General features: G+C 39.2%; 2 protein-coding genes across 4 annotated transcripts in view; one reads left to right on the plus strand and one right to left on the minus strand.

Moving 5' to 3' along the window:
- Window positions 1-9,760, plus strand: part of LOC139479152 (CD151 antigen-like) — a 25,278-nt gene extending 15,518 nt beyond the window's left edge. The window contains exons 6-9 of the mRNA XM_071261934.1: window positions 1,266-1,359; window positions 1,780-1,934; window positions 3,792-3,875; window positions 4,873-9,760. Coding sequence (XP_071118035.1) covers window positions 1,266-1,359; window positions 1,780-1,934; window positions 3,792-3,875; window positions 4,873-4,920 — 381 coding nt within the window. The 3' untranslated portion in view covers window positions 4,921-9,760. The remainder of the gene's footprint in view (window positions 1-1,265; window positions 1,360-1,779; window positions 1,935-3,791; window positions 3,876-4,872) is intronic.
- The window catches only part of LOC139479151 (peroxisomal biogenesis factor 3-like), a 23,971-nt gene continuing 5,546 nt past the window's right edge, over window positions 7,881-26,305 (minus strand). The window contains exons 3-14 of one of the 3 annotated variants that reach the window (XR_011654346.1): window positions 26,091-26,137; window positions 24,443-24,524; window positions 24,204-24,247; window positions 23,525-23,646; window positions 22,392-22,473; window positions 21,119-21,173; window positions 20,006-20,162; window positions 19,070-19,137; window positions 16,976-17,077; window positions 15,588-15,687; window positions 14,605-14,782; window positions 7,881-7,922 (exon numbers count right to left, since the gene is read on the minus strand). Coding sequence is in view for 2 of the 3 variants with exons in the window: in XM_071261932.1 (XP_071118033.1) it covers window positions 14,699-14,782; window positions 15,588-15,687; window positions 16,976-17,077; window positions 19,070-19,137; window positions 20,006-20,162; window positions 21,119-21,173; window positions 22,392-22,473; window positions 23,525-23,646; window positions 24,204-24,247; window positions 24,443-24,524; window positions 26,091-26,137 (943 nt within the window). In the remaining variant the exon portion in view is untranslated. Of the gene's footprint in view, window positions 7,923-13,912; window positions 14,783-15,587; window positions 15,688-16,975; window positions 17,078-19,069; window positions 19,138-20,005; window positions 20,163-21,118; window positions 21,174-22,391; window positions 22,474-23,524; window positions 23,647-24,203; window positions 24,248-24,442; window positions 24,525-26,090; window positions 26,138-26,305 lie in introns of those variants that run through there. The other 2 variants (XM_071261933.1, XM_071261932.1) reach the window with 2 other exon arrangements.

Here is a 26,305-nt window from a genome sequence, read left to right on the forward strand (position 1 = left end):
GTAAGCAAACAAACAGTTGTGTACAATCAACCCGGCCTCCCAAGAACCTCCCGACATAAATGTATACCAGTGTGTGCATAACACATGCATACAGGGAGCTTTGATTTTGTTTCACAATACAAAGATGTTGTCATGAGCAAACATCTCCAGAAGAAGCATGTCAACAAATCCGTTCTGAAGTATGCAAGTTGGTCCTGTTATTACGCTATCTGGCTATGAATGTCTTCATTGTGTATCTAGACTTATGTTTGCTATCCACAACATTACTTTGATCCAAGATTTCATTCAGCTTTGTTCACATTAATTTTGGTGAAATCGTGTTTGTACTGATCAGCAAATCACATCAACTCACCATGAACTCACCTTGAACTCGCATTGAACTCGCCTTGAAACGGACATTTGTCGTTAGAGATACAAATCACTGTTTTGAAATTTCTTTTCAGTTATGATATTGACCATGACATTAAGTACATTAGACTGGAGAGAAAATATGTGAACAGCTGATTGCTATTTCCGGCTTATTTTACGAGACAAATACACGTGTAATCTTAATCTCTGTGTATGAAACATTATCTGGCATACAGTACACAAATCCCATTGAATTTGTAAATCATCATGTCTAGCGATATTTTATCGTAAATTTCATGTTTTCATTGACCAAACATCAAAACAAGCACACAAACTCGTATTTGCCGCCATGACCATATCACAAGATGCGCAGTAAAGCAGTGCACATGTAAAGGGAAGTAACTGCATGCTATATTGGATTGTGTTGTTTTAAAGTATTGTAAAATTTCACTGCCGGGGTCATGTGTTCAAGACGCAGATTGTTTAAGAATTTATTTTTTTTAAATTGAAATTGAAATTGAAATATTTTATTGTAAATTTCATGTCAAATTTGCAAACGTCAAAACAAGCACACAATCTCCTATTACCGCCATGACCATAACATGAGATGCACATGTAATGGGAAGTAACTGCATGCTATATTGGATAGTGTCGTTTTGAAGTATCATAGAATTTCACTGCTGGGGCCATGTGTTCAAGACGCAGAATATTTAAGAATTTATTTTCTTTAAATTGAAATAAAAACAAAACATGCGGCGTACTTTATGGTAATGCGGGCGGTGCCTGAGAACCAAGACTATTATTTTTTCAGCTCAACAGGGAGTTGATAAGTATTTTGTAATCTTATTGTTAACATTAGCTTGCTTTTAGTGTAAATATATTTTAAAATTATGTTCAGTGTATCTGTGATTTCTCAGTTCAAGTGTTGTGGCGCCTTTGGCACAGTGAACAGCTCTACGTCGTGGGCCATCTACCGTGAACAGAGTGACTGGTACAAGAAGGGCTTCTCAAGTAAGTGTTACGAGTAAATTATAGCTAATATAGTTACATCAACAAATTATCCAGTAAACCTTTTCTCCATTCTATTTGGATATATTGATAAATTCCCTGGATCTATTTTATGTCAAAGGTCCCGTGAAGATTCCGGGTTAGAATTGGTCTTCAGCAACCCATGTTTGTATAAGGCGACTAACGGGATCGGATGGTCAGGCTCGCTTACTTGGTAGATGCATGTCATCATATCCCAATTGCGTTGATCGATGCTCATGATGTCAGTCACTGGATTGTCAGGTACAGACTAGATTATTTACAGACCGCCGTCCTGTACTTTGAATATTTCTGAATGCCGGCCTCCCATTGCGAGTGTCCGCTATAGAAAGAGAAAGCATTTTGTATTGATTGATTTTGAACACTGTGTAATTCTGTTGCCAGAGGGAAGATTCGTTCCCTTGAGTTGCTGTGACAAAAGCCTGCACAAGTACCTCAATGACTGCACTGGGCTGACCGACGTGCCTGATGCCCCGCCCCGACATGGGCCCCCGGTTCTCCTCAACATGGCGGACCTCAACTATACGCTGTACACAGTGGTGGGTGGTTGTACAGTTTTCTCTGTGTCCTCTGTAGGTCCCCAAGGACGTCAAAGTGGTGGGTGGTTGTACAGTTTTCTCTGTGTCCTCTGTTGGTCCCTCATGCTGTACATAGTGGTGGGTGGTTGTACAGTTTTCTCTGTGTCCTCTGTAGGTCCCCAATGCTGTACATAGTGGTGGGTGGTTGTACAGTTTTCTCTGTGTCCTCTGTAGGTCCCCCATGCTGTACACAGTGGTGGATGGTTGTACAGTTTTCTGTGTCCTCTGTAGGTCGCCCATGCTGTACATAGTGGTGGGTGGTTGTACAGTTGTCTCTGTGTCCTCTGTAGGTCCCCAATGCTGTACACAGTGGTGGGTGGTTGTACAGTTTTCTCTGTGTCCTCTGTAGGTCCCTCATGCTGGGTGGTTGTACAGTTTTCTCTGTGTCCTCTGTAGGTCCCCCATGCTGTACACAGTGGTGGGTGGTTGTACAGTTTTCTCTGTGTCCTCTGTAGGTCCCTCATGCTGGGTGGTTGTACAGTTTTCTCTGTGTCCTCTGTAGGTCCCCCATGCTGTACATAGTGGTGGGTGGTTGTACAGTTTTCTCTGTGTCCTCTGTTGGTCCCTCATGCTGGGTGGTTGTACAGTTTTCTCTGTGTCCTCTGTAGGTCCCTCATGCTGGGTGGTTGTACAGTTTTCTCTGTGTCCTCTGTAGGTCCCCCATGCTGGGTGGTTGTACAGTTTTCTCTGTGTCCTCTGTAGGTCCCCCATGCTGGGTGGTTGTACAGTTTTCTCTGTGTCCTCTGTAGGTCGCCCATGCTGTACACAGTGGTGGGTGGTTGTACAGTTTTCTCTGTGTCCTCTGTTGGTCCCGTATGCTGTACACAGTGGTGGATGGTTGTACAGTTTTCTGTGTCCTCTGTAGGTCCCGTATGCTGTACATAGTGGTAGATGGTTGTACAGTTTTCTGTGTCCTCTGTTGGTCCCTCATGCTGTACACAGTGGTGGATGGTTGTACAGTTTTCTGTGTCCTCTGTAGGTCCCGTATGCTGTACATAGTGGTGGATGGTTGTACAGTTTTCTGTGTCCTCTGTTGGTCCCTCATGCTGTACACAGTGGTGGATGGTTGTACCGTTTTCTCTGTGTCCTCTGTATGTCCCCCATGCTGTACACAGTGGTGGGTGGTTGTACAGTTTTCTGTGTCCTCTGTAGGTCGCCCACGCTGTACACAGTGGTGGGTGGTTGTACAGTCTTTTCTGTGTCCTCTGTAGGTCCCTCATGCTGTACAAAGTGGTGGGTGGTTGTACAGTTTTCTCTGTGTCCTCTGTATGTCCCCCATGCTGTACACAGTGGTGGATGGTTGTACAGTTTTCTGTGTCCTCTGTATGTCCCCCATGCTGTACACAGTGGTGGGTGGTTGTACAGTTTTCTGTGTCCTCTGTAGGTCGCCCACGCTGTACACAGTGGTGGGTGGTTGTACAGTTTTCTCTGTGTCCTCTGTAGGTCGCCCACGCTGTACATAGTGGTGGGTGGTTGTACAGTTTTCTCTGTGTCCTCTGTAGGTCGCCCATGCTGTACATAGTGGTGGGTGGTTGTACAGTTTTCTCTGTGTCCTCTGTAGGTCCCCAATGCTGTACATAGTGGTGGGTGGTTGTACAGTTTCCTGATGATGCTAGAAAAAATCAGGTCAAACATGTGGTTGATACCAGAAAAACCAAAGTCAAACATGTGGTTGATACCATGAACACTCAAGTCAAACATATGGTTGATACCATGAACAGTCATGGCTTTTTACACACAATCGCATGGCCAGTATTAGCTGAGCTTCTTTAGATTCTCCCAACTGTTTGCCATACAAGCTGTATCTGTATACTGCAGGGCTGCTTTGACTTGCTGGACGGCCATCTGAGGGGGACTGGCATCATCATCGGAACAACGGCCATAGTTGTTGGAGTCTTTCTGGTGAGTAAATTTACAAGCTGTGCGGATCAATAGCCCAAGTCTTTAAAAGAGAATGGAGACAGGTTCAATTATTTGCAACAATGGACTGATATGACATCAAGTTGCTTTGGGCTGCTTTGTAAACAAATGAAAGACAATATACATTTATGTCTCTTGGTGAAACTTACCAGGAGTATTTTCCACAATATTCATTCGGATGGCAGTCTGGCCTTCATAAGCCTCAATCTGCATATGCTTGAAACAGGCCTGAAGATTGATAAAAGCCTTGAAAGGAAATCAAGTTACAAAGGATGTTTAGTGAGTGAGTATGGTTTTACGCCGCTTTTAGCAATATTCCAGCAACATCATGGCGGGGGACACCAGAAATGGGCTTCACACATTGTACCCATGTCGGGAACCGAACACGGGTCTTCAGCATGGCGAGCGAACGCTTTAACCACTAGGCTACCCGACCGCCCCCAAAGGATGTTTAGAGTTCTCTAGTTTTTTCGCTTTTAATAATCTTACCTTTATTTGCAGCAACCATAACCAAATTTCTAATATCGACGCCATTAAATAATCGTTAATTGTCAGAGAATGATTGCATACATAAATAGTGCCATACGTTGAGTCATTATAAGTCAAGGTTATTGTTACGTGACTCTTGTATGTCAATATTTAGTTTTCACTATCAGTTGTACGATGTTGGTATGATGATATGATGATCCAACCTTGATTACAGTTACTTGTGCTTTAAACTCAATCTCATTAAAATCAGATCTTAGTTCTCGCTATTGCTAAACAAAGATCTGAGGACATCCCATTACGGGTCACGTCAGAACGACCTTTCTTGTTAGTTATTTCAGTGGTCGGTCAAAGTTAGCGAAAGGTCGTGCTGACGTGACCCGTAATTAGATGTCCTCAGATCTTTGTTCAGCAGCAGCGAGAACTTGGATCTGATTTTAATGAGATTGGCTTTCAACTATGCATCTAATATGACTCCTGTTTATTATTTCAGCTGGTGGAACTGGTGTTGTCTGTGTGCATGTACCGTATGCTGAGGTAGTAGTCGCAGCAGCAGCAGCAGCAGCAGCAGCAGCATCAATAACCCCTTCACGGTGGCTGCATCCTTATATTTTTACAACAGAATCTCGTTGACTCAGAACCTGAACAAACTCATTTCCTGTGCTGATATTAATTCCACAGAAAGGACTATTTGTTACAATGTTTGAGGTACTTTAGGGTACCAATATATATACCCAATATTAGTTTACAGAATCTGGGATATTTTTACAAATCAAACAATTTTTATGAATTTTTTTCTGTATTGATATAAGTGTTCTTGGATACATAGTACTGTTTAAAGAGCAGCTTTGCTTCACAAAACGATCTTAGTGCTTGAGGATGTTAGCCTGTGTTAAAGGATGGGAATTACAATCACCTTAGCGCTAAGATGGCTTTGTGAAGCGGGGCCCAGAACTAAACACAACTATTGTTGTAAACACTGTTTACTCTTTGTACAGGACGTTTCGTCCTTTGATGGTCACACACTTCTATCTGTTACCATGGTTACTGCAGGATCAATACTAATCATGATAAAAATTGTTGAGATTAAGGAACTAAATTTTATAAAACGAATGTATTGCTGAGGTTGTTGTTGAAATGTTTTCCTATATTTTTTAAGTGTTTTTTGTCTTGATCAATGATGAAGTTATCCATATTTATTTTACACAAATGTAGGGCCGCCTGTTTATATAATATTTAGAATAATATTACAATGATGTTAAAAAAGTTTGGACAATGAGTGAATAATTTTTTCAAGGTAATATATGCAAACGGCCATTATTTTGTGTCCATGATGTGTTCGTCTTGGTGTCTCATTGGATTGTGGTTTCACCTTAGTAGACTGATTTCACGCCTCTTCTTATGAAGATTCACATGGCAAAGCAAACTGTGATATGTGTAGTGTGTGTGTTTTATTTATTGTTTGTGTTTATTATTTATGTTGCTTGTTGTATTTCACTATGTAAACAAATGACATCTACATTGGTTCTTGGTGGAAATGCTGAGTATTGTCAACACTGACCAATGTCAAAAGGCCCATGAAGATCCAGGTTAGAATAGGTCCTCAGCAACCCATGCTTGGTATGAAAGGCGACTATGTTTGTCGTAAGAGGCGACTCACGGGATCAGGTGGTCAGAATCGCTGACTTGGTTGATACATGTCATCATATCCCAATTGCGTGAATCGATGCTCATAATATCAATCACTGGGTTGTCTGGCCCAGACTTGATTATTTACAGATTGCTGCCATATAGCTGGAGTATTGCTGAGTGCGGTGTTAAACAACAATCAATATTGTCAAAGGCAGATCTAAGATTTTGAAAAAGGGGCTACTCAAATCATTACAAAATCTGATGGAAGGAGAAGTATGCACAAGATTTCTCTGGATCCACCAGTGTGTGTTGACCAGTGTTGACCAGCATTGACTTACTGAGCATTGACCAGCAATAATGAGTGTTGACCAGAGATGACCAGCATTAACTAGTGCTAACTCGTGTTGTCCAGTGGTGATTCCTGCTGGCCAACATATTCAATGTTGAGTATGAGTGCAACAACAGGTCATCCAGAAGCACTCATTAAATCATCATCATCATCATCAACAATGCAAGTTAAAATAGCTGTGTTTGTTATCCTGAATATCTCCCTGCATGCCAGGCCAGTTTTCAACTTATCTTCAAATTTATGAACATATGTGAATTACAGTCCCAATTTCCCATGTGTTTTTCTTGATAATTAAATCAGTGTGTTGGTAATCTGTGCTGTGGGATAGTGCAACTGAAAAGTTGTCACAAGTATTTGCCTCTCTTTTTTTGGCTAATTTTTTTGGAAATCTTTTGCTATACCAATTTTTCAACAAACATTTTGTGGTAATTCAGAATTCAGAATTACCACAGCCAAACATGAGTGTTTCGTGAAACTATGGCAGAACTGTACTGCAGGAAAGAGGCAAGTAGTTGTGAGCAGGAGTGTATTTGTCTGCACATTGTTTACAATGGTTTCACCTCTTTGTCGGTATTTATGTTTGCCTCAGTTTTCTTGACTATCTGAATATCAAATTACGTAATATTTGACATCAATCTGGCTCCAACCTGGCAAAATAGTTCCAGGTGACCTTGTAACCGATTACAATATATGTATTGTGCTGCATTGAGAAATGTGAGGTCATGTGCTGCATTGAGAAATGTGAGGTCCCATTGTGCTGCACTGAGAAATGTGAGGTCCCATTGTGCTGCATCGAGAAATGTGAGGTCCCATTGTGCTGCATCGAGAAATGTGAGGTCACGTGCTGCATCGAGAAATGTGAGGTCACATGCTGCATCGATAAATCTGAGGTCACATGCTGCATTGAGAAATGTCAGGTCACATTGTGCTGCATCGAGAAATGTGAGGTCCCATTGTGCTGCATCGAGAAATGTCAGGTCACGTGCTGCATCGATGAATCTGAGGTCACATGCTGCATCGCGAAATGTGATGTCACACTGTGCTGCATCTGGGAATTCAGAGGTAATGTGCTGCACTGAGAAATGTGAGGTCAAATGCTGCATCGAGAAGTGTCAGGTCATGTGCTGCATCGATGAATCTGAGGTCACATGCTGCATCGCGAAATGTGATGTCACACTGTGCTGCATCTGGGAATTCAGAGGTAATGTGCTGCACTGAGAAATGTGAGGTCACATGCTGCATAAAGATATGTGAGGTCACATGCTGTGTCAAGATATGTGAGGTCACATGTTGCATTAAAAAAATATGGTGTATTTGAATCGGCATAAACATGACCACCTGTACAGAACTGAAAAACGTAGTATCTGGTTCGGATGTCTCTCTGGATGCTCCTGACTCCTAGTGACCTGTCATGTCCGAGTGTCCAAGGCAGACAGGATAGTGTATTGTAAGTTTATTCGGCTGTGTATCGTGATGACCATCCCACATGTGTACTCCATATGTTCAGAAGAAAACTATTTGACCGATGTAGTGTTTTGTGACCCTGGTACTGTTTTCTGACCCTGGAAACCAAAAGAACATTACTTTAATTGCCCTTGAGGTTTATTAAAGGTGATGGGTCAAAGGTCACAATGTCGTAACTCTCTGGATATGTTGTGTTATATGTACTTTCTCATTCATAACTGCTGGCACATGACATATATAGTATGTTAATGTTCTAGGGTTGTTATGACTTCCGCTGTTTTACATGTAACACGTTTGTTGACACTCATATATAGACGATATTGAGATTGGTTGTGCGGCTGTTTGCTGATACAGCAGCACCAACTATACACGGGAACTTCGTCACACAGAGCATAATACATCACCTTATTATTTGTTTGCATTTACCATAATTATTCTCAATTTTTACATTTTTACACGAGCAAGGGGAGTTAACTTCATATTATCCAAATGAATTTTGTGAAATTACAACAACAAAAATTGTTTGATTGAAAGAATATATTTCTTTATATCTATTTTTGAAAAGGTTTGCCTTAAATATTTTGGGAGGAACCTCTAATAAACCCCGATTTCATTTTCGTATTTATCCCTTGGCATATTGGGTATAAATATTGATAAATTTGAATTGATCAGGATGTTTTTGCCTGCTTAAAAAAACATGACTTTGTTTGAGTAGTGCCCCAGTTTAACAGAAACGCATCTCCCGTCCGAAATAATGGAATAATTATGGTAACTATGGTAAACTGCTGATACATGTCAGGTTTCCACAATAACCAGTGCTACTCCGTCCATGTGTGATCACATTAATCAGAGATATTCTAGTTGGATTACAGTATTATGAGACACATGACTGTCATGTCTATATGTACATTCCTACAGTCCCCCGCTGTCATGGCAACATATACGCAAAGAAACAGTTACGTCTGAAAGTTAATCATTTTTGCCGCAATAAGAAATCTCAGTGTATAATCTGGGGGTTTTACATTTCATGAACCCAGATCACATCTATGAGTAAACATCCATGTAAAAATGGTCGGATGGCCAGGATGTACCAAAAATATTGTTTTCCCTAAAAGGAATATAATTATTATAAATTCTGTATCTTAACACATTTACTTCCTAATATGGATATTACTTCAGGATATCCAACATGTCCAGAGAACAAATTTGTGAAATATTTAAAAAACTGAGCTATACTATATTTTTTGCATAACTCTTGGAATTATTATATTAAATCAACAGTCTCCGAGTGCCATTCCGTCACCATGTGCCATTTCCTTTGTTCAGCAACAATCAGTCTTTATCATGTTATAAATTTGAGGTCTGTTAATGCCATAAAATGTAAAGTCTGTCTGGGGATATATGTAAACACAAGAGAATTACTGTTTTGAAGATTTTGGAGTAGGAATTTGGACACTGTCTGCATTTTCTTAGATACAAAAACATACCCATTCTTACCTATTTTCTTTGTGTATAAGCAGAAGTGGTGACAACACTCATGTTTATTGTGTTTTATGTGTTATTCTTTTGAAATAACCGTGATATAACAGTATTAACAGTGACAGACTTCATGTCAAAATGGAGGCAAGTAACGAATCATTTGTAACATGTCCAATTCCATTGAGCTCATGTGCTGAATGTACATTCTTTTTAGTGAATCCTTTTGGGTTGAAACGTTTATTGTGCATATGGCTTTAATTTTTAATTGAAATGAATTTTTATTTGAGGTCGTCTTGTTTAGGCTTTTTAAAAAAATCCATCTTTATTGTTTGTTTAGTCAAATATTTGATTTTTAGAATTAATTATGAATATGCTTCGAGTCATAGACATTGTTTTGAGTTGTTAGTTATTTCGGAATCACATTGATGACATTTACTGTACATACAGTAGTATTAAAGCAATATACTGGGGTGTTGTCTTGTTTATAGTTCATGTTTCACATTGTCTTTGAACATACTGACCGCCTCTATGGTCTTGTGGATAGAGTGTCTGCCCAGATAGCGTTAGGTCCAGGGTTCCATCCCCAACCACGTCATACGAAAAGACGGTAAAGATGGTACTTGTTGTTACCCTGCCTGGCACCAAGCATTAACTTAAACAAGCACTGGTCGGCTCAAAGTCAGTGTTCTGTGTTTTAGTGGGGTATTCATGTTCAACTGCAGCATGGTATCTCAGTGGGCTAGGTATAGCACTGTAATAATACCGAACTAGTAAAAATAAACACACCTTAAAAACCACATGTGACACGATACGTTTTTTTCTGTAGAGATACAAGATGACATACTACTTATAAATTACTTACTATTCATTCAATGACCCCTAGCATTTTGACAGTCAGATATCCCAAAGTGTGATGTAATTAGTCTTCCAAGTTCACAACTAAAAATAGTCGCTACAAACATGTATCTACAGCTAGCTTTTCCTTTTGAACTTTCTCTGAAAATTTTATTGTAAAGAAGTTTCCATGCGATTTGACGTAAATATACATGTATCGTGATGCGCATCGTATCGTGACCTATGTATTGTGATATTGAGTGCTGCATTAAACAAATAAACATTATTTTTGACAAAACAAGTTTAAGGTCACTGTCATTTTGTTTCTGCATCAATTCATCTTTCCTCCCACAAACTAAAACGCCTAATCGTAACTGACATACCTTATTTTCTAAGTATAGTTCACGCCTAAGTACCCCTTCTACGCAGCTGTGTTTTTTGGGGAAAAAAGTGTGCACTATACTCAAGAATAAACGGTACAGACGAAAGCAGTGTTAAAGTCACTCACTCCCACAATGTTGTGACTTAAAACACGATTCAAGGTGTTAAATCCAATTCACAACCGAATTTCCTGTACAAACGAGCGACTTGAGATGGCTGACCGAAACATGGAACAACAGATGTTCATGGGTTCCTTTGATCTCGTCACTGAGGACTGCTCCTACACCAAGCAAGTGAATGTTGTTTAATGCTGCAGACAGATATATTCAAGCCAGTCAATTATAAAGTCTGGGCTGGCAAACAAATGACTGACAATAGAGTAACAATCCATGCTGTCGGAGTACGAGGACAACTCACAGCCTGTCACCTGATCCCCATTTTAGTCCGGTCTTCGGCAAGCACGACAGTCTAACCCAGAATCCCATAGGATTCAGACTCCTGAACCACCACACAGCACAACACATGTCTTCTCATGTTACATAAGACACATAAAACAATTAAATAACATATCATTTATTCTTAAAATGATCCATAAGAAGTAATAAGATTTCCTCAATGATGCTGGGTTTACAATAAATGCCATACTATCACACGATGCCATGAAGCTTGCATGTTTTCCTAGCTGGATCTCCAATCCTGCAGCCTTTGTAGGGGATTAATCTCTATCCAAGTCCTTCCCACACTTCCTAAGCTTGACTATACCTTTACTCCTCTTATGTCAAGAATGTGAATGCGAACCAACACAATTTAGGAAGTGTATTTATCCAAGAAAAATTTTTTTTACATGCTGCAGAAGCAAATAACCTGAAGGCCAAAAGAACATATACATTCTTGTCTAAAGGCGGTGAAACATGAAACAAACAAGAAATGGTTATTTGATGGTGATGTATTTGATACAGGTATCATAGTTGTTTGGGACCGTAAGTCTGCAGTGTCTTGGGCACTGTTTTCAGCTTAGTAACGTTTTGACAACGCTTGTAATGTTTTTGTCAAATCCAATTTGACAAAATGTATACTTTTAATATGCCCGGGAGTTTAAGCGTCAACTGTTACGTTCTAACTTACCCAGAGTTTGGAAAACAATTTGTTTTCATGCCGATCGACATTAGACAATATTAGACATATTTACTCATCAATATTCTTTTAGACATGACAACTCGTTTCAGAATTCACTTGTCTTATTAAAAAAACACAAAATATCAAGCCTCATGTATTATGATACATTGCTGCCCAAGAACCAAGGAGGCTCCCATGGTGAAGACAGACAATGTTGTATTGTACAGTCAAGTCTCGTTAATCCGACACTTGTTAATCCTACAATCCGACACAGTGATCAGCGTACTCCGTGGTCATCTGACCGCGAGTACACAGCCCATGTTTAGATGCGAGACGAATCGGCTGGTGGCTGCATATTACAACGGCTGCAGAGAATATCTTGCTTAACAATAAACAATTAATGCTTTAAATAAAGAAACAGGATTTATTACATGTTTAGATTACCTCAATCTCATTAAAATCAGATACAAGTTCTCGCTATCGCCGAGGACATCCCATTACAGGTCACGTCAGACCAACCTTTTGCGAACTATACTACTCAAAAGAAGTTAAGGATCACCTGATTCTTTCATAATGGTAAAGTAAATCTGTCATGACATGAGAGATTAACTATAGTAATATGAAAGAATCAGGTGATCCTTAACTTCTTTTGAGTAGTATATGACCTACCAATGAAATGACTAACAGGAAGTCAATGTTAGCCACTTAGAAAGCAGCTTTCTTAAGCTTTGCGGTACCAGTTTCAAACTTGCGACTTCCATTCTTTTTAATGCTTTTTAAAGTATTTTTAATAAGTCATACAGTCCGTAACAGTTAAACATTTGATGTTGCATGATTAGAAAAAATATTCCGCCAACAATTTAACATAACAATATGAATATTTATTTTTTATTTTTGTATTACCTATTTTGATCGTTATCTATCGTGAAGCTGTACGATTTTAGATCACAAACGTTGATACTACTTAATTTCGTTTATCTGACATACTCTTTAATCCGACATAATCATATGCAACCACCGATGTTGGATTAACAGGACTTGACTGTCCTTAGAGTACAGCAAATGGCTCTGATATAACAGCGGTGATAATCGGGGTTGTGTAATACAATTACATCTTGATAAGATACTCCAACCTTACATCTGATTCAGTAGTGTTGCACAAGCTGCATGTACCACGAGAATTACACAGATGCCTGGAGTGGAAGTGAAAAGGATTTGACTGTGCTGTGAGAAAGAGAACATGTGACTACATCATCAGGAAGAGGAGCAAGCTTTGTTCTCGCAACTGTACCTTTATATCCTAAAGTACTGACTGTGTCCTCTGCTTATGCCTCATTCCTGAATTACGGCTGATATGTGACAATATTCTTGATACACTTTGTTCCAATACAGGATTATCTCCATTGCAAGGACAAGGTACAGGACATGGCCCACATCTGCCAGAAATGAGTCAAACTTAAGGAATGTGTGATACAAACTATCAGATGTGTTCTTTTTCATAAGAATTAGATGTGTTCTTCTCAAAACGTGAAGGTAAGGACTTCAATAAGAAATATAGAAGTAGGGCAACAATAATTTTAAAAAACTGATTCTAGAGTGAGTGAGTGAGTGAGTATGGTTTTACGCCGCTTTTAGCAATATTCCAGCAATATCACGGCGGGGGACACCAGAAATGGGCTTCACACATTGTACCCATGTTGCTGATTCTAGACGTTTTGAGGAAGTATTAATAATATTTGAATAAGTCTTTCACCTGAGCTAATTTTCTAAGGAGAAAATACTCAATTATTTTTTTTAAATTACTCAGGATTTACCCCCAACTGACAATAATTGTGGAAATTCTTTTGATTGATGAAGTTTTTAATGTCTCCCAGGCAATCCCAACTCCCCTCCCTCCACCCCAATATTACATGCTTGGTCCCTAAGGAACCCCTGTATTACATGCTTGTTCCCTAAGGAACCCCTGTATTACATGCTTGGTCCCTAAGGAACCCCTGTATTACATGCTTGGTCCCTAAGGAACCCCTGTATTACATGCTTGGTCCCTAAGAAGCCCCTGTATTACATGTCTTAGATTAACTGGGATTAAATAATCTGAGTATAACATCATCGCGTTCACAATAGTAACTCACACTGTATGGAGTTCAGAAACAACAACACTTTTTAATATTTGATCATTCTGACTTATTTCCCTTAACACCAGGAAGCCCCAGCACGATGAGATTGGGTCGCAAGTTCAAATGCCACAAAATCTCTTCCAAGAAAAAAGTAAATATCTCTCTTCTCTCAGTAGCAGCAGGTGATGTGTTTCCACAACCAGATTCAGGTCTTATCATTATATTCTTTTCATAAAGATATAAATAACAGACTCAGTAATAAGTTTCCACATCTCACTCTCCCATCATCAATTATCAATACTTGATGGACAAACACATCACTACTTGGCTGTATTACACAGTACTACACGTGACGTTCTTCCATCAACCATGAACACAACAAGTCCATACTTCTATACACTATATTCCTCCATCACTCATTGATACAAACACATATTTCAGAGGCTTGTAAACACTGTGTTTCTCCCATGAAGATACTGTGATTTTGAATTTAATTGTATTCAGTTAACAAAATGCGGCAGTGTATGCCCTAACGCTGTGTTTAAACTTTTTTACAACCCTGGCACTGAAGCGATGTATAGTCGATGGTCGCAAAAACACATGGTCCCAGAAAGCAAGATAACATACCCCTTGATGTAATCTGAGAGCTCATTGGTCAGGATATCTGTAGCATTGTCTCCTTGATGAGGCATTGATGTGATTCGTTGGTTAAAAATAGCACTACACTGAATAGCCGCCACATGTACTGACAATGATTGAGAAACACTGAAGCCCATGAAGTATGACGATGATACATCCTTAATATAGATATAACAGAATATTAATACTCATAACATTTCATTGCGTTACACACACGTGTAGGTTTGAATGGAAGCTGTGTTGGTCAAGAAATCCTGGTGATCTGTGGCGCTGTGTTCCTGGAATGATCCCCAATGCATTGCGCCTGTTCATGTTGGCGCTGCACTGTCCTGGCTGAACGCCTCGTACACATTGGCGGAAAACGTCTTCACCTCATCCAGTAGCAGCAGCTCCTGAAAAAGACAAAGAGTAAGTGTTGCTTAAAACTACTGAAAGCAATTTTCATCCCCATCACTGTGGGTGGAAGACGTTTACCACTTTGGTGGTATGGTGCTGACAAACCTAGAAACATAATCAGGGCAAATCTGAGATTCAAACTCAGGTTGCTAAGAGACTCTACTCTTCATCTGCGACCCCTGTGTAGGGGTGATAACTTGGTTTCTTTGTTTGTTTAACACAGTTCTCACCAATATTCCAGCCTTATTACCGGTACCTACAGCGGCATGTCGAGGTTCATAAAAAACATATGTGCCCTAGGGTCACATCATGTCATGAAACAACTGTGTATTGTTTCCGTCATCCGGACTGCATTGTTGACACATTTCGAATCTTATAGTGACTTGAGGTCAGAATCACGTCACACCAGAAACGACGTCATACCTGAAGATTGTTGACATCACTCTACAAATTGTGGTTCCGCCACTGTTGCAATTTGCTGTTCTAATAGGTTAACACTAAAATTCATCAATGTATGTTGACATCTTCTTCGGTAATAAATAGAACATTATATTCGTGTTCATGTCATACTATGTTAACGAAACTCGTGCCTAAATTCCGGTCATTTGTGTCATAAACATAGTATGACATGACCAATCATATAACATCCTCTATTATATTATAATAGCAACAACAATCCATCCAGTTCTGGATATGCTGACACACCGTCAACCAAGACTCTGAGCCTGCCCGCCTGACCCATCAAATCACCCCCTACAACAAACAGGAAGTGATGGCAAGGCATGGGTAGGATCTAGTCACCTGTATAATCGGGTTCGGAGCATCGCTGCAGATTCGGAAGACCAAGTTGCTGATGACCGGGATAAGCTTGGCTACAGGAATGTTGACCTCATGGAGACTGCTGAAACATAAATAATAATAATAATAATCATAATAATAATACATGGATATTAATAATAGGCCATCCATTGATGCTATAGGCCATCCACTGACGCATGCTCAAAGCACAAACACCACTATTACCCCGGTCAGTGGATCAGTGTGCATTCAATTTTCTTTCTGAGCTCCCTGGGGAGTACACCCCCCAAGCTACTAGAAGATTAGCAGTCACACCGCCATCTCATCCTACCAGGTACCCACTTAGTGCTGGGTGGACAGAGGAATATTTCAAACAAAGTAACTTGCCTAAGGAAATGACCCATGAAGATCCGAGGTACCCATGCTTGCCGTAAAAGGCGAATATGCTTGTTGTAAGAAGCGAATAATGGGATCGGGTGGTCAGACTCGCTGACTTGGTGGATGCATGTCATCGTATCTCAATTGCATGGATCGATGCTCATGATGTCAATCACTGGACTGTCTGGTGCAGACTCAGTTATTTACAGACTGCCATCATGTAGCTGGAATATTGCTGAGTGCGGCGTTAAACAAACAGACAAACAAACAAAGCCTAAGGAGACACTGCCTGTAACCTGTGGTTCAAGGGCCAATCAGTGTGGGGCAGGACCATAGCCCTAGAAACTCTTAGGAGTCAAGGTACCGAACACGGTCACCCATCCACCTATTCTACGTTGCTAATTTTACCTGATTTTTCACCTCCTCGCTGTGCACAGGACCACATGCCACCACAAACATGGGATGTATCATTGGACATGGCCCCAATTTAGCATGTCTGGGACAAGACTGGGAAGCCTTTTCGGTGCGGGAATGGAATGGGCTTCCTCAAGCCTTCTTCCAAAGACTTGTCAACTCAATGAAACAGCAATGGCAGCCCCCATAAAACCACCACTGGTTTGATGAGTCAATGCTTTTGGCTACACTTTTTTAATTTTATGTTTCACACATTTCTTTTAGCTATTCCACAAGATCAGTGGCAATTAAAATTAAAATAAATAGAAATGTCAATTATTTTCTTATTATATGAAAGTCATTCTGCTGTGGAGTTGAAACGGCAGCTGGCTTCTTGAATCAACGATATTGATGTAGACATGTAATTTATATATAACATTTTATATTTTATATTACTGGCGGGAGATATAATACAAATAAATAATGTTATGTTTCCATCTGCTTTTCAGTAGGGGAGGCGGTCCTGTGAAACGAAAAATAAAAACTGTGTGGCCTTAGCTACTAGACTACCCCACTGCCCCTATTGTACATAAAAACATTTTGTCCATATTACTACATACTGTTCTGATGTCATCTGATGTTTATAATGTTCAGCTACTGCGTCCAGCAGACGACTGAACCCACGCTCCAGGCACGTCCGTAGAACAGAGTGGAAGTCTGTGCTGGAATGGGAAATATGTTAACTAAAAATAACGATCAGGTATCTAAAATCCAATCATTTTATGTGAAGATGGAAGTATTGTACTTCTTTAAGTTATACCCTGACTATCTGTAATTGCTCATGTCAGTGGCCATACCCACACTATCATCGTGACTATGACTTTCACGGATCATGACGTTGGATAAAAAATGTGAGATGTGAAATGAGTATTTCCTGAAAGTGTCCACAAATGTCCATTAAAGATATGTGACCAGTTCATACATTTACCCAGAATAAACAAGCATGGCTTTCCAGTCTGTTCAGGCAAGGTTGTATGACATGACATTGAATTGTAATGTAGTGTTAACTTTTTACTGACACCATTTGCTTGGTGTGGGTGGTAAATGCTGTATGAAGCGCCATTACTATATTATGTTTATTACTTGCCTGTGAAGAGATCACCCGTTTAATAAACATACAGCTGTATTACACATTGTGTAATACCAAACCACATTTCATGAACACATTTCATGAACAAATATTGAAAGCTCTCAACATCCCTTGGCTTATTCAACGACATTGCGTGTGGAGAAGATAGATCACTGAGAGGAGCTTATGCACACTCGATGACCCCAGCAACCTTGTTGCTAGGCTGACGTAATTGTTGGCATTGTTTCGCCGAAGGATCTTCCGCAAATTCCGTCATCGGGTATTGTGACGTGATTGTAAACTTTGAGGTGCAAGGCCCCGTTCCACAAGGCGATCGTACTCCAGCGCAACGACAGTCGTTGGTCTAATTAAAGTATGTGAGTTGCGATAACCTTAACGCTATGATAATTTTGTGGAACGGACGCCGGAATTCCAAAGGTTGACCTTTGTATGGTATTAAATTCATACCATTCAACTTTTGATGTGTTTGAAGTATTACTGTGTTAAACTCAATTGGATTATGCCGTGGATCGTGTAGATGTCAGCCTATTCACACTCAACAGTAATATATAATTCTAAAAACGTTATAAATGGCCAGTAATAAATAAAATATTAAACTCGCTCCCATGTAAAACCAATTTTATGAAAGTCGTGAATAGTTGTGGTATCTGACTCGCTTTCACTCATCAGATACCAGAACTATTCACTCGTTTCATAAAATTGGTATTACACGGGAGCTCGTTTAGTATTCTATATGTGTGGTATGAAAGTGATACAAGTGTTGCGTTTATGGCGTATCAGCTTAACTGGGAAAACCTACGAACAAGTGTATGAGGTCAACCATAAATCAGAGATTTGAACCCATGACCAGCGCATCTGTCTGTACAGGTTCACTTGGCTAAATAGGCTAACAAACCAATACCGTTGTCAGCTATCATTGCATTGGCACAGCATATACTGTATATCACTGTGTATAAGGCAAGTTTTTCGTACCTAGAATTAGGGGGCTTTCAAGGGGAGTGGTCTTATACACAGGGTTGAAGAGTTTTGATGTTTTTTTCCCCAACACAAAGACGTTACTGTGAGCATGTAACACCAGAAATACCATGTCAACAAATCCATACTGAAGTACGTAAACTAATCATGACATAACACTGTCTGGTTATAAAAAGTGTTCATTATATATCTGGACTTATGTTTGTAATCTATTCTAATAATATTATTAATATTATTAATATCATTAATATTATTAATATCATTACTATAATTAATATTATTGATATTATTGATATTATTAATATTATTAATATTATTGATATTATTAATATTATTAATATTATTAATATTATTCAACATTTCATTCCATATTGTTTACATTCATTTCGGCGAAATCGTATATGAAGTGATCGGAAGATCGCACAACTCACTGTTATTTACATCAACCATGGTCAGATTACCGCTACTGACGCCTTGAAACAAACTTTAGTGGATAGAGAATGGAGGCGAACAAGAACACACAAACTTATTGAAGAATTTTTGTTATTTTATCAGCAGACAATTTGATTTGTGGCACTTTGCTATTTACCTCTCTAATATATCCCTCGTTTCAGTGACTAGCTTTTCATACACAACATCCTCTTGGCTGACTAGCACCTGAAAGATAAACATGCATGTACTGAATATTGTTTGGCCAGTCATCAGAAAATCAAAATAATCAAAAATACATAAATTGACAATATCAAAAGACATATCCAACATTCATTAAATCATCATATACCGGTACTTGACGTCACACTCAACAATATTCCAGCTATATGATGGCGGTCTGTATGTAATTGAGTCAGGACCAGACAATGGAGCGATTGACATCATGGGCATCAATCAACACGATTGGGATACGATGACATGCATCAACCAAGTCAGAGAGCCTGACCCCTCGATCCCGTTGTCCTCATACGACAAACATAGTCGCCTTTTAATGGCAAGCATAGCCTAATGTTTTAAATGTATATAACTGTTCTTAATATATAAGCTTCACTAGGAAAGTAAATTAGCTCATAATTGTGTTTCGGAAATTAGCTCGTTTCTACGCAGGCTGAAAAAGCTTCATTGGGTATTTACGCATTTGAAAAATTTGAGTTTTTCATTTAATGCATGTGTTTCTTACGCAAGTTAATTGAAAGTAATTGGGTTTTGAATATTTTGGGGGTTCCATATGGCCGAGTGGTACTTCTCCATGTCTAATTATTAGACACAACCTCACACTTTGATTATACTGTAAACAATCTGCCACTTTTGTTTACTTTGGTGCGTACATTTCAATTTGATGTGCTTCATCTGTGAATTGCAACTTGACATTGATTAATGATAACTCAGTGATCCACAAATAATTTTTGGGGGATTAATTATTGGTGAGGCGTATACTAAAAGAAAAAGACCATCTTACGACCAGCTTGGGTTCCTGGGGACCTATTCTATCCCAGAATCCATACTGTGTGTACAGTAGGAGGACAATACTTACAAAATCAGGCACTTGTTCTGCTGGCAGCATGTACTGTGACAGAGGCATCGTGGGAATGGTGGAGGCGAGTCCCACGTTGCCACACTCCACACGTTCTCGTATATGTGTCACAAGGGACTGCAGGTTCGAGCAAGACATCCGCTCCTTTAACGACACACTACAACACCACACAGCACCACCATAGAAAATAAACTAATTTCATAATTTGCCGATACCCGATCAGCAGTAGCTGGATGACAAAAAACAAGGAAACACCTAAGGCCACACATTTATAATGTTCAGTTAATGGATTCAAATGTCCAGTAGCAAGTCAAATATAAAAAAACTACATATAGTGTAGACATATTTTATTTTAATCTTTTGTTGATGGATTAGAAAAATAAAGAGATTTTAGTACAAGGTACCAATAAAATTAAATCTAAAATAACATATTCCAAATACATAATATAACTTCACTCAAAAACTCATATTCTCCTGGAGATACTTAGATGCTGAAGGAGTGAGTGACTGGGTGAGTATGGTTTTACGCCGCTTTTAACAATATTCCAGCAATATCACGGCGGGGGACACCAGAAAGGGGCTTCACACATTGTACCCATGTCGGGAATCGAACCCGGGTCTTCGTCGTGACAAGCAAACGCTTTAACCACTAGGCTACCCGACCGCCTTGGATGCTGAAGGACTTGCTAACTTGCTAAGGTGAAGGGCTGATATGACTCAACATTTGCACATGCTTGAGTTCCATGGCAATATCAAATACATTTTGTATGACAACATATCCGAGCAATCAGTCACATTCAGACACCCCCCCTCCATGTATAATGGCGGTCTGTAAATAATCAAGTCTAGACCAGACAGTCCAGTGATTGACATCATGAGCCTCGATCCACGCAATTGGGTTACAATGTCATGCATCAAGTCAGCGAGCCTGAACACCCAATCCTGTTAGTGGTTTCTTACGACAAGCATAGTCGCCTTTTGGGGCAAGCATGGGCTGCTGAAGACCTATTCTACCCCGGATCTTCACGGGTCCAGACCCGACCTGGATACTCCCTATCCCAATCAAAAGTTGAGCAGTAAATATATAAATAATGAGAATTGACGTCTACTCACCTACTAAACTCTCTAGACACAGCTTGTTCTACTATTGTTGCTAAATCAGGTAATCCTGAAATGACACACATCTTCACGTTTTCATTCTGATATAAGGATTGGTCATTTATAATACAGAGCAATGCCACACATTAAGGAGAGTCTAGGACAGGCCATCTGTATATAGTAACTCACCTGGGCCCCGTTCCACAAAGCGATCGCAGTGCACTGAGGATTGTAACTCCTATAATTTAACATAGACTTACAATAGTCGTATCACTAGGAATGTGGAATAGGGCCCAGGTCATGTAGTACTACAGTTGGTAGATTTATTTCAACCATGTGCTTCAGATTTGATCATTTGCTAGGAGATTGATTGTCTCCCCATAGTGAGTGAGTGAGTGAGTGAGTGAGTATGGTTTTACTCCGCTTTTAGCAATATTCCAGCAATATCACAGCGGGGGACACCAGAAATGGGCTTCACACATTGTACCCATGTCGGGAATCAAACCTGGGCCTTCGGCGTGACAAGCTAACGCCTTAACCACTAGGCTACCCAACCGCCTCGATTGTCTCCCCATAAGACTATTTCAGATGAGAAATGTTACATCAGTCCTATCAGAATTGGATCAAATAAAACCAGGGCTCGATTTACGGAACTGGATGTTGACATGAAAACCTTGTTGCACCAGACAAAACCAGGTTGCACCCTGGTCCAATTACCGGTAACTTGTCAAACTTGAAAGATAGACATGACAGATGCACAGACTAGTCTATATAAATAGAATCTCAGACTTCTGATAACTGACATAAATTAATAACGTATTGTCGTAAAACACAATCAGAACACAAAATCTTGCAGTACCCAAAGTGTCAAGCTCAAGAAAGCATGACTAATTACAAATAACACAGGGATTGGTGTAGTTGGGTACTTAAAGCTTAGAGGTGTCAAATGTGTTCACAAATCGTTGTGTGGAAAAAGTAAGAGTTAGTCAGACACAAATTTGAATTTTTTTTTTGGTGCATGTAGACAAAGAGATTAGGGTGCACTTTTCATAACAGCTTGCACTTGTGAATGTTTTATATAGTTAAATCGAGCCCTGAAAACAATGCCCTGACGTCAATGGTCTCCAGCAAAAGTCACTGCAATATCAGTGACCTAAATATTCAGAAAATCAAAAGAAATTACAGACAATGACACACTACATTAATTTCAAAAGTTCAATCCAATTTCACAAATATCTATAGCAATTAAAGCCACTTAGACATTTATTCACCCCAAACTCAGACCCACCTTCATTGATGAAGTGTTTGATGAGGGAGAGGTACTTCTCTTGTACAGGCTGGGGAACATGGCTGCCAGAATCCTCGTTCACCTGAAGAAAACGGAAATAACACCTTCACACTCCAACACAGTACGTCAGTGTCTACTCTACTGTGAATCTGGGTAGACCCACAGTATCAGCTCCATTAGTTCTCCAGTGTTGGTTCACCTTGTGTTCACGTTACTGGTAATTGGTAATTCATTTTAAGTATACCGTGCCAGTAGGGAGGTATTGGAGGTTTAAAGTGTTTCACAATATGTTTCGATGCACAAGGCCGTATTGCGATACATATCTCGATATATTGTATAATTCTAAATGTTCAATTAAAAAACAATCTGATACATTAAGGTGTGAACTGCGTTCATAAATGGAACAAAACAAGATGCTGGTTCAACATAATGTTTACTCATTCAAAAAATACGCAGCCGTCTTGGGGTCCCAGATGCTTGCTCCTGGGCAGCGAAGGCATTTGGCAAGTATACATTAAACACATGATAAAAATCCCAATATGAAATTCCCCGATATATCGAGCATGAAAAAATGATATTGTGATACTTTCGTGGAAAGAATTAACCTCATTTTTACCGATATACCAGTAATACCGCACACCCTTACGTGCCAGTAGGTACAATGTATACTTCGTCGGCAGCTATGTACCCATCTTCTTTCACGGCACATTGCTGGGAACTCTCACATTATTTATGTCGGTAGTTTCTTAATACTGTATAGTGCAACATGTCAATCATTATGTAAGTAACAGTGTCCTAATAAATTCAAAAGTTATATTTTGAAAAAGTATCTTTAAAACTGTAATGCTAATATTTAAAGTTTAAATAGCAAAAAAACAAACATCAATTACTCATCTTACTGGATCATTTATCATGTTTATTGACATCTTAATTTTATTTTGTCAATAAGTAAGGAATGTGTCCTGACACAAAGTTACTTCCAACGTTACTCACACAAGACACTGTTTAAATATGATATTGCAAAGTTAAAAACATAAGTCACCAAATATCACTGCATACAGCCTAGCTGCTGAAGACTACAAAGGGAGTGGTACCTCACCCCAACCCTCAAGAATGCTGCATCAGTAACTTACCGTAGCGTCAGTGACCTTGGCACTGTCGAGGTATATATATCCACCAATCACATTTAGTTTAACACGTAGTAGCAGGCTCATTATACAACACCCATAGACAGATAAGATTGACCTGGCTAAACCTGGAAAAGAACAAATGAAAATTCTTCAGTTCACGTTAAAGTTTTGTAAAGGTATCAATTCATTTACCAAAAAAACTTTTTTCGCTCTCTGGTTGAGTGAGTGAGTTGGGTTTATCGCCGCTTTTAATAGTATTCCAGTCATATCGCGGCATGTCAGCTTAATGTAGGAGGAAAGCCCGAAGTGATGCAGGTCTCAGACGTTTACCACTTCGGTGAAACCCACGAGCACGGGTATGGTGATGACAAACCTAGAAACATAATCGGGGCGAACTGGGATTTCTGGTGTGCCCAAGGGACGCAACACTGCACAGCGAATCGCGGCGCCTTAGACGACTGGGCCACACGGTCGGTGGTTGAAATAAAAATATAATTCCACATCAATCAATATTTAGTTCTTGTAAGAAATACATGATCGTGATGACCCTAAAACAAGTGGCCCTAAAAGGCTTGAGTAATTTTGTTCTATATCAAATAGATATGACCGTAGATGGATAATTATGCAGACAGTCACCGATTATTTGAGCAATCGCTCGAGCCCCAGGAAAGTATATACTCACTCATTATCTTCAGTTCTTCCCACAGCTCAAATTTATTTGGAGGACTGAAAATGAAAGCAGAAAATATATAGCCACAGGGCTCAGTAGCCTATCTTAATAATGACACTTCAACTTCTGTGTGTGTGTGTGTGTGTGTGTGTGTGTGTGTGTGTGTGTGTGTGAGAGTGAGTGAGTGAGTGAGTGAGTGAGTGAGTGAGTGAGTGAGTGAGTGAGTGAGTGAGTAATAGTGCAGGACTTACTTTGATTTCAGAGCAGCAGTGTGCTTTTCAGTATTAAAAACTTTCACTACTGTCTCACGGATATTTGGCACCATCGACAATACTGAAACACAAAAGCGTCAGTTCAATAACTCTTAAAAAACACACACACAATGTAGGCACTGCTGTATTTCAACTCCCGTAAAGGTTGCTCACAATAATCAGTGAAATATTATTACTGATCTAATGATATGTTAAGAAAACATATCATTATGAATCACAAATTCATATGAAAGAAAAATGGACTTTGTTCATTTCAACACTTACAACATTTCTTTTGGACTAAGAACACTAAATATCTGGGCACCATCAATGAATGAAAACTCACACGGTATGCAAACACAGAATATATAAAACTTGTCAACAGAGGTTGTATTTTCTACATAGTTTAAGACATTTTCTCCACCATCATGTCAATATAACATTTATTCTTAAGTATTCTGACACTCTGTACAAAATCTGACAAAAGGGGAATAACATTATTGGCGTCTGTGTACAGGACATTGGCAGTATTTATAAAAAGCAAACAGTTAATAAAGCAAATGAAATATTGAGTGCATGTTTTACATTTATAGAGTCAACTTTTTCCTTCTGGCCAACTACAATTATCCATGTGGACAACAAACATCACCCGGAATTCATTCATACCAGCTAGTGCCAGCTTTTATAATCAGTTTTGTGACAAATAATTGTTGAACATTTATTCATTGGTGCCACATATAATGGTAATTATGTTTGTGATGCTCTTATCTATTTCAGTGTGTGTTTACCAAGAAGCTGAGACCTTGTGCTGATGTAGCCCAAACTTTTTTCTTTGGGATAAAGAGTGTTGAATACATGGTAAATAAAACAGGCATAATGTGTCAAGAAGGCAGATTTCAGAGGTTTTCAGGATGGGTGTGTTCAATAAAGTACTTGACCTAAGCTGGTCTCTTTGGAGATGAAGATACAAACAGAACAAACAAATGGACAAACATCATCTTGGGTCACAGATTTGCTCGTACATCACCTTCATCCATTTTAGCCACATTAATAGTGTAGCGCTATGAGCATCCACTTGGTGAATGGAATCTGGCGCATTGTAAATGCACTTGTTATTATTTATGTATTTGATCATTTGTTCAAGCGAAAGAAGGAAAAAAGGCTAGCTGTGTTCATTTATCCAGTGATAATGTACAATAGAATAGTATTTAAAACTTTCCAGTCAAATAAAAGCTACATTACACATTGGTTTGACAAAGAAATGGATGATTGATTAATGAATAGAAGAGAAAAATTATTTACTCCACACATTCTGTTTGTGCATCCTTCATAAACAAAAGTAAACAAAATATCAAAACCCTAAATAAGTGATATTTTACTATGTTTACTACACTTGTGAAAGCAAATACAAATATAAGCTAAAGACCTGGGAACTGTATCGGTTATCAGACCTATCTGTTGCTAGACATATCATACCCAATTTTATTGTCCTTCAGAAAGGTCTCAAAACAAATAAAATAATTAGAAAATAATCAAACACAAATTTCAAGATTGATTCGTTGGTATGAAACTGAAACAATTAATCCTAGATGAAACTGATTAATTGGAACAACACTAGTTGTGAGGCCGACAGTTTCTCTCTACTCACCTGTCATATTACATGTTCTTTGGTTGCTGTCAAAGTGGTGTTGTCGCCTGCAAGAAGGACGACGTAATGACTTCACAAAATAGATGTAATGCTAGTAACAGTGAAACATATGTTTAGTTATTGTTGTGTTACTTTACAGTCAGCAATATTCCAACAAACATTAGGGCAGCCTGCAAATATTCCACTCTATTCACACTCTCAGAAATCAGTTTACA

Source organism: Haliotis cracherodii, unplaced genomic scaffold, assembly GCF_022045235.1.
Source record: "Haliotis cracherodii isolate W230 unplaced genomic scaffold, xgHalCrac1.p SCAF_4, whole genome shotgun sequence".
NCBI classification, from domain to species: Eukaryota; Metazoa; Mollusca; class Gastropoda; order Lepetellida; family Haliotidae; genus Haliotis; species Haliotis cracherodii.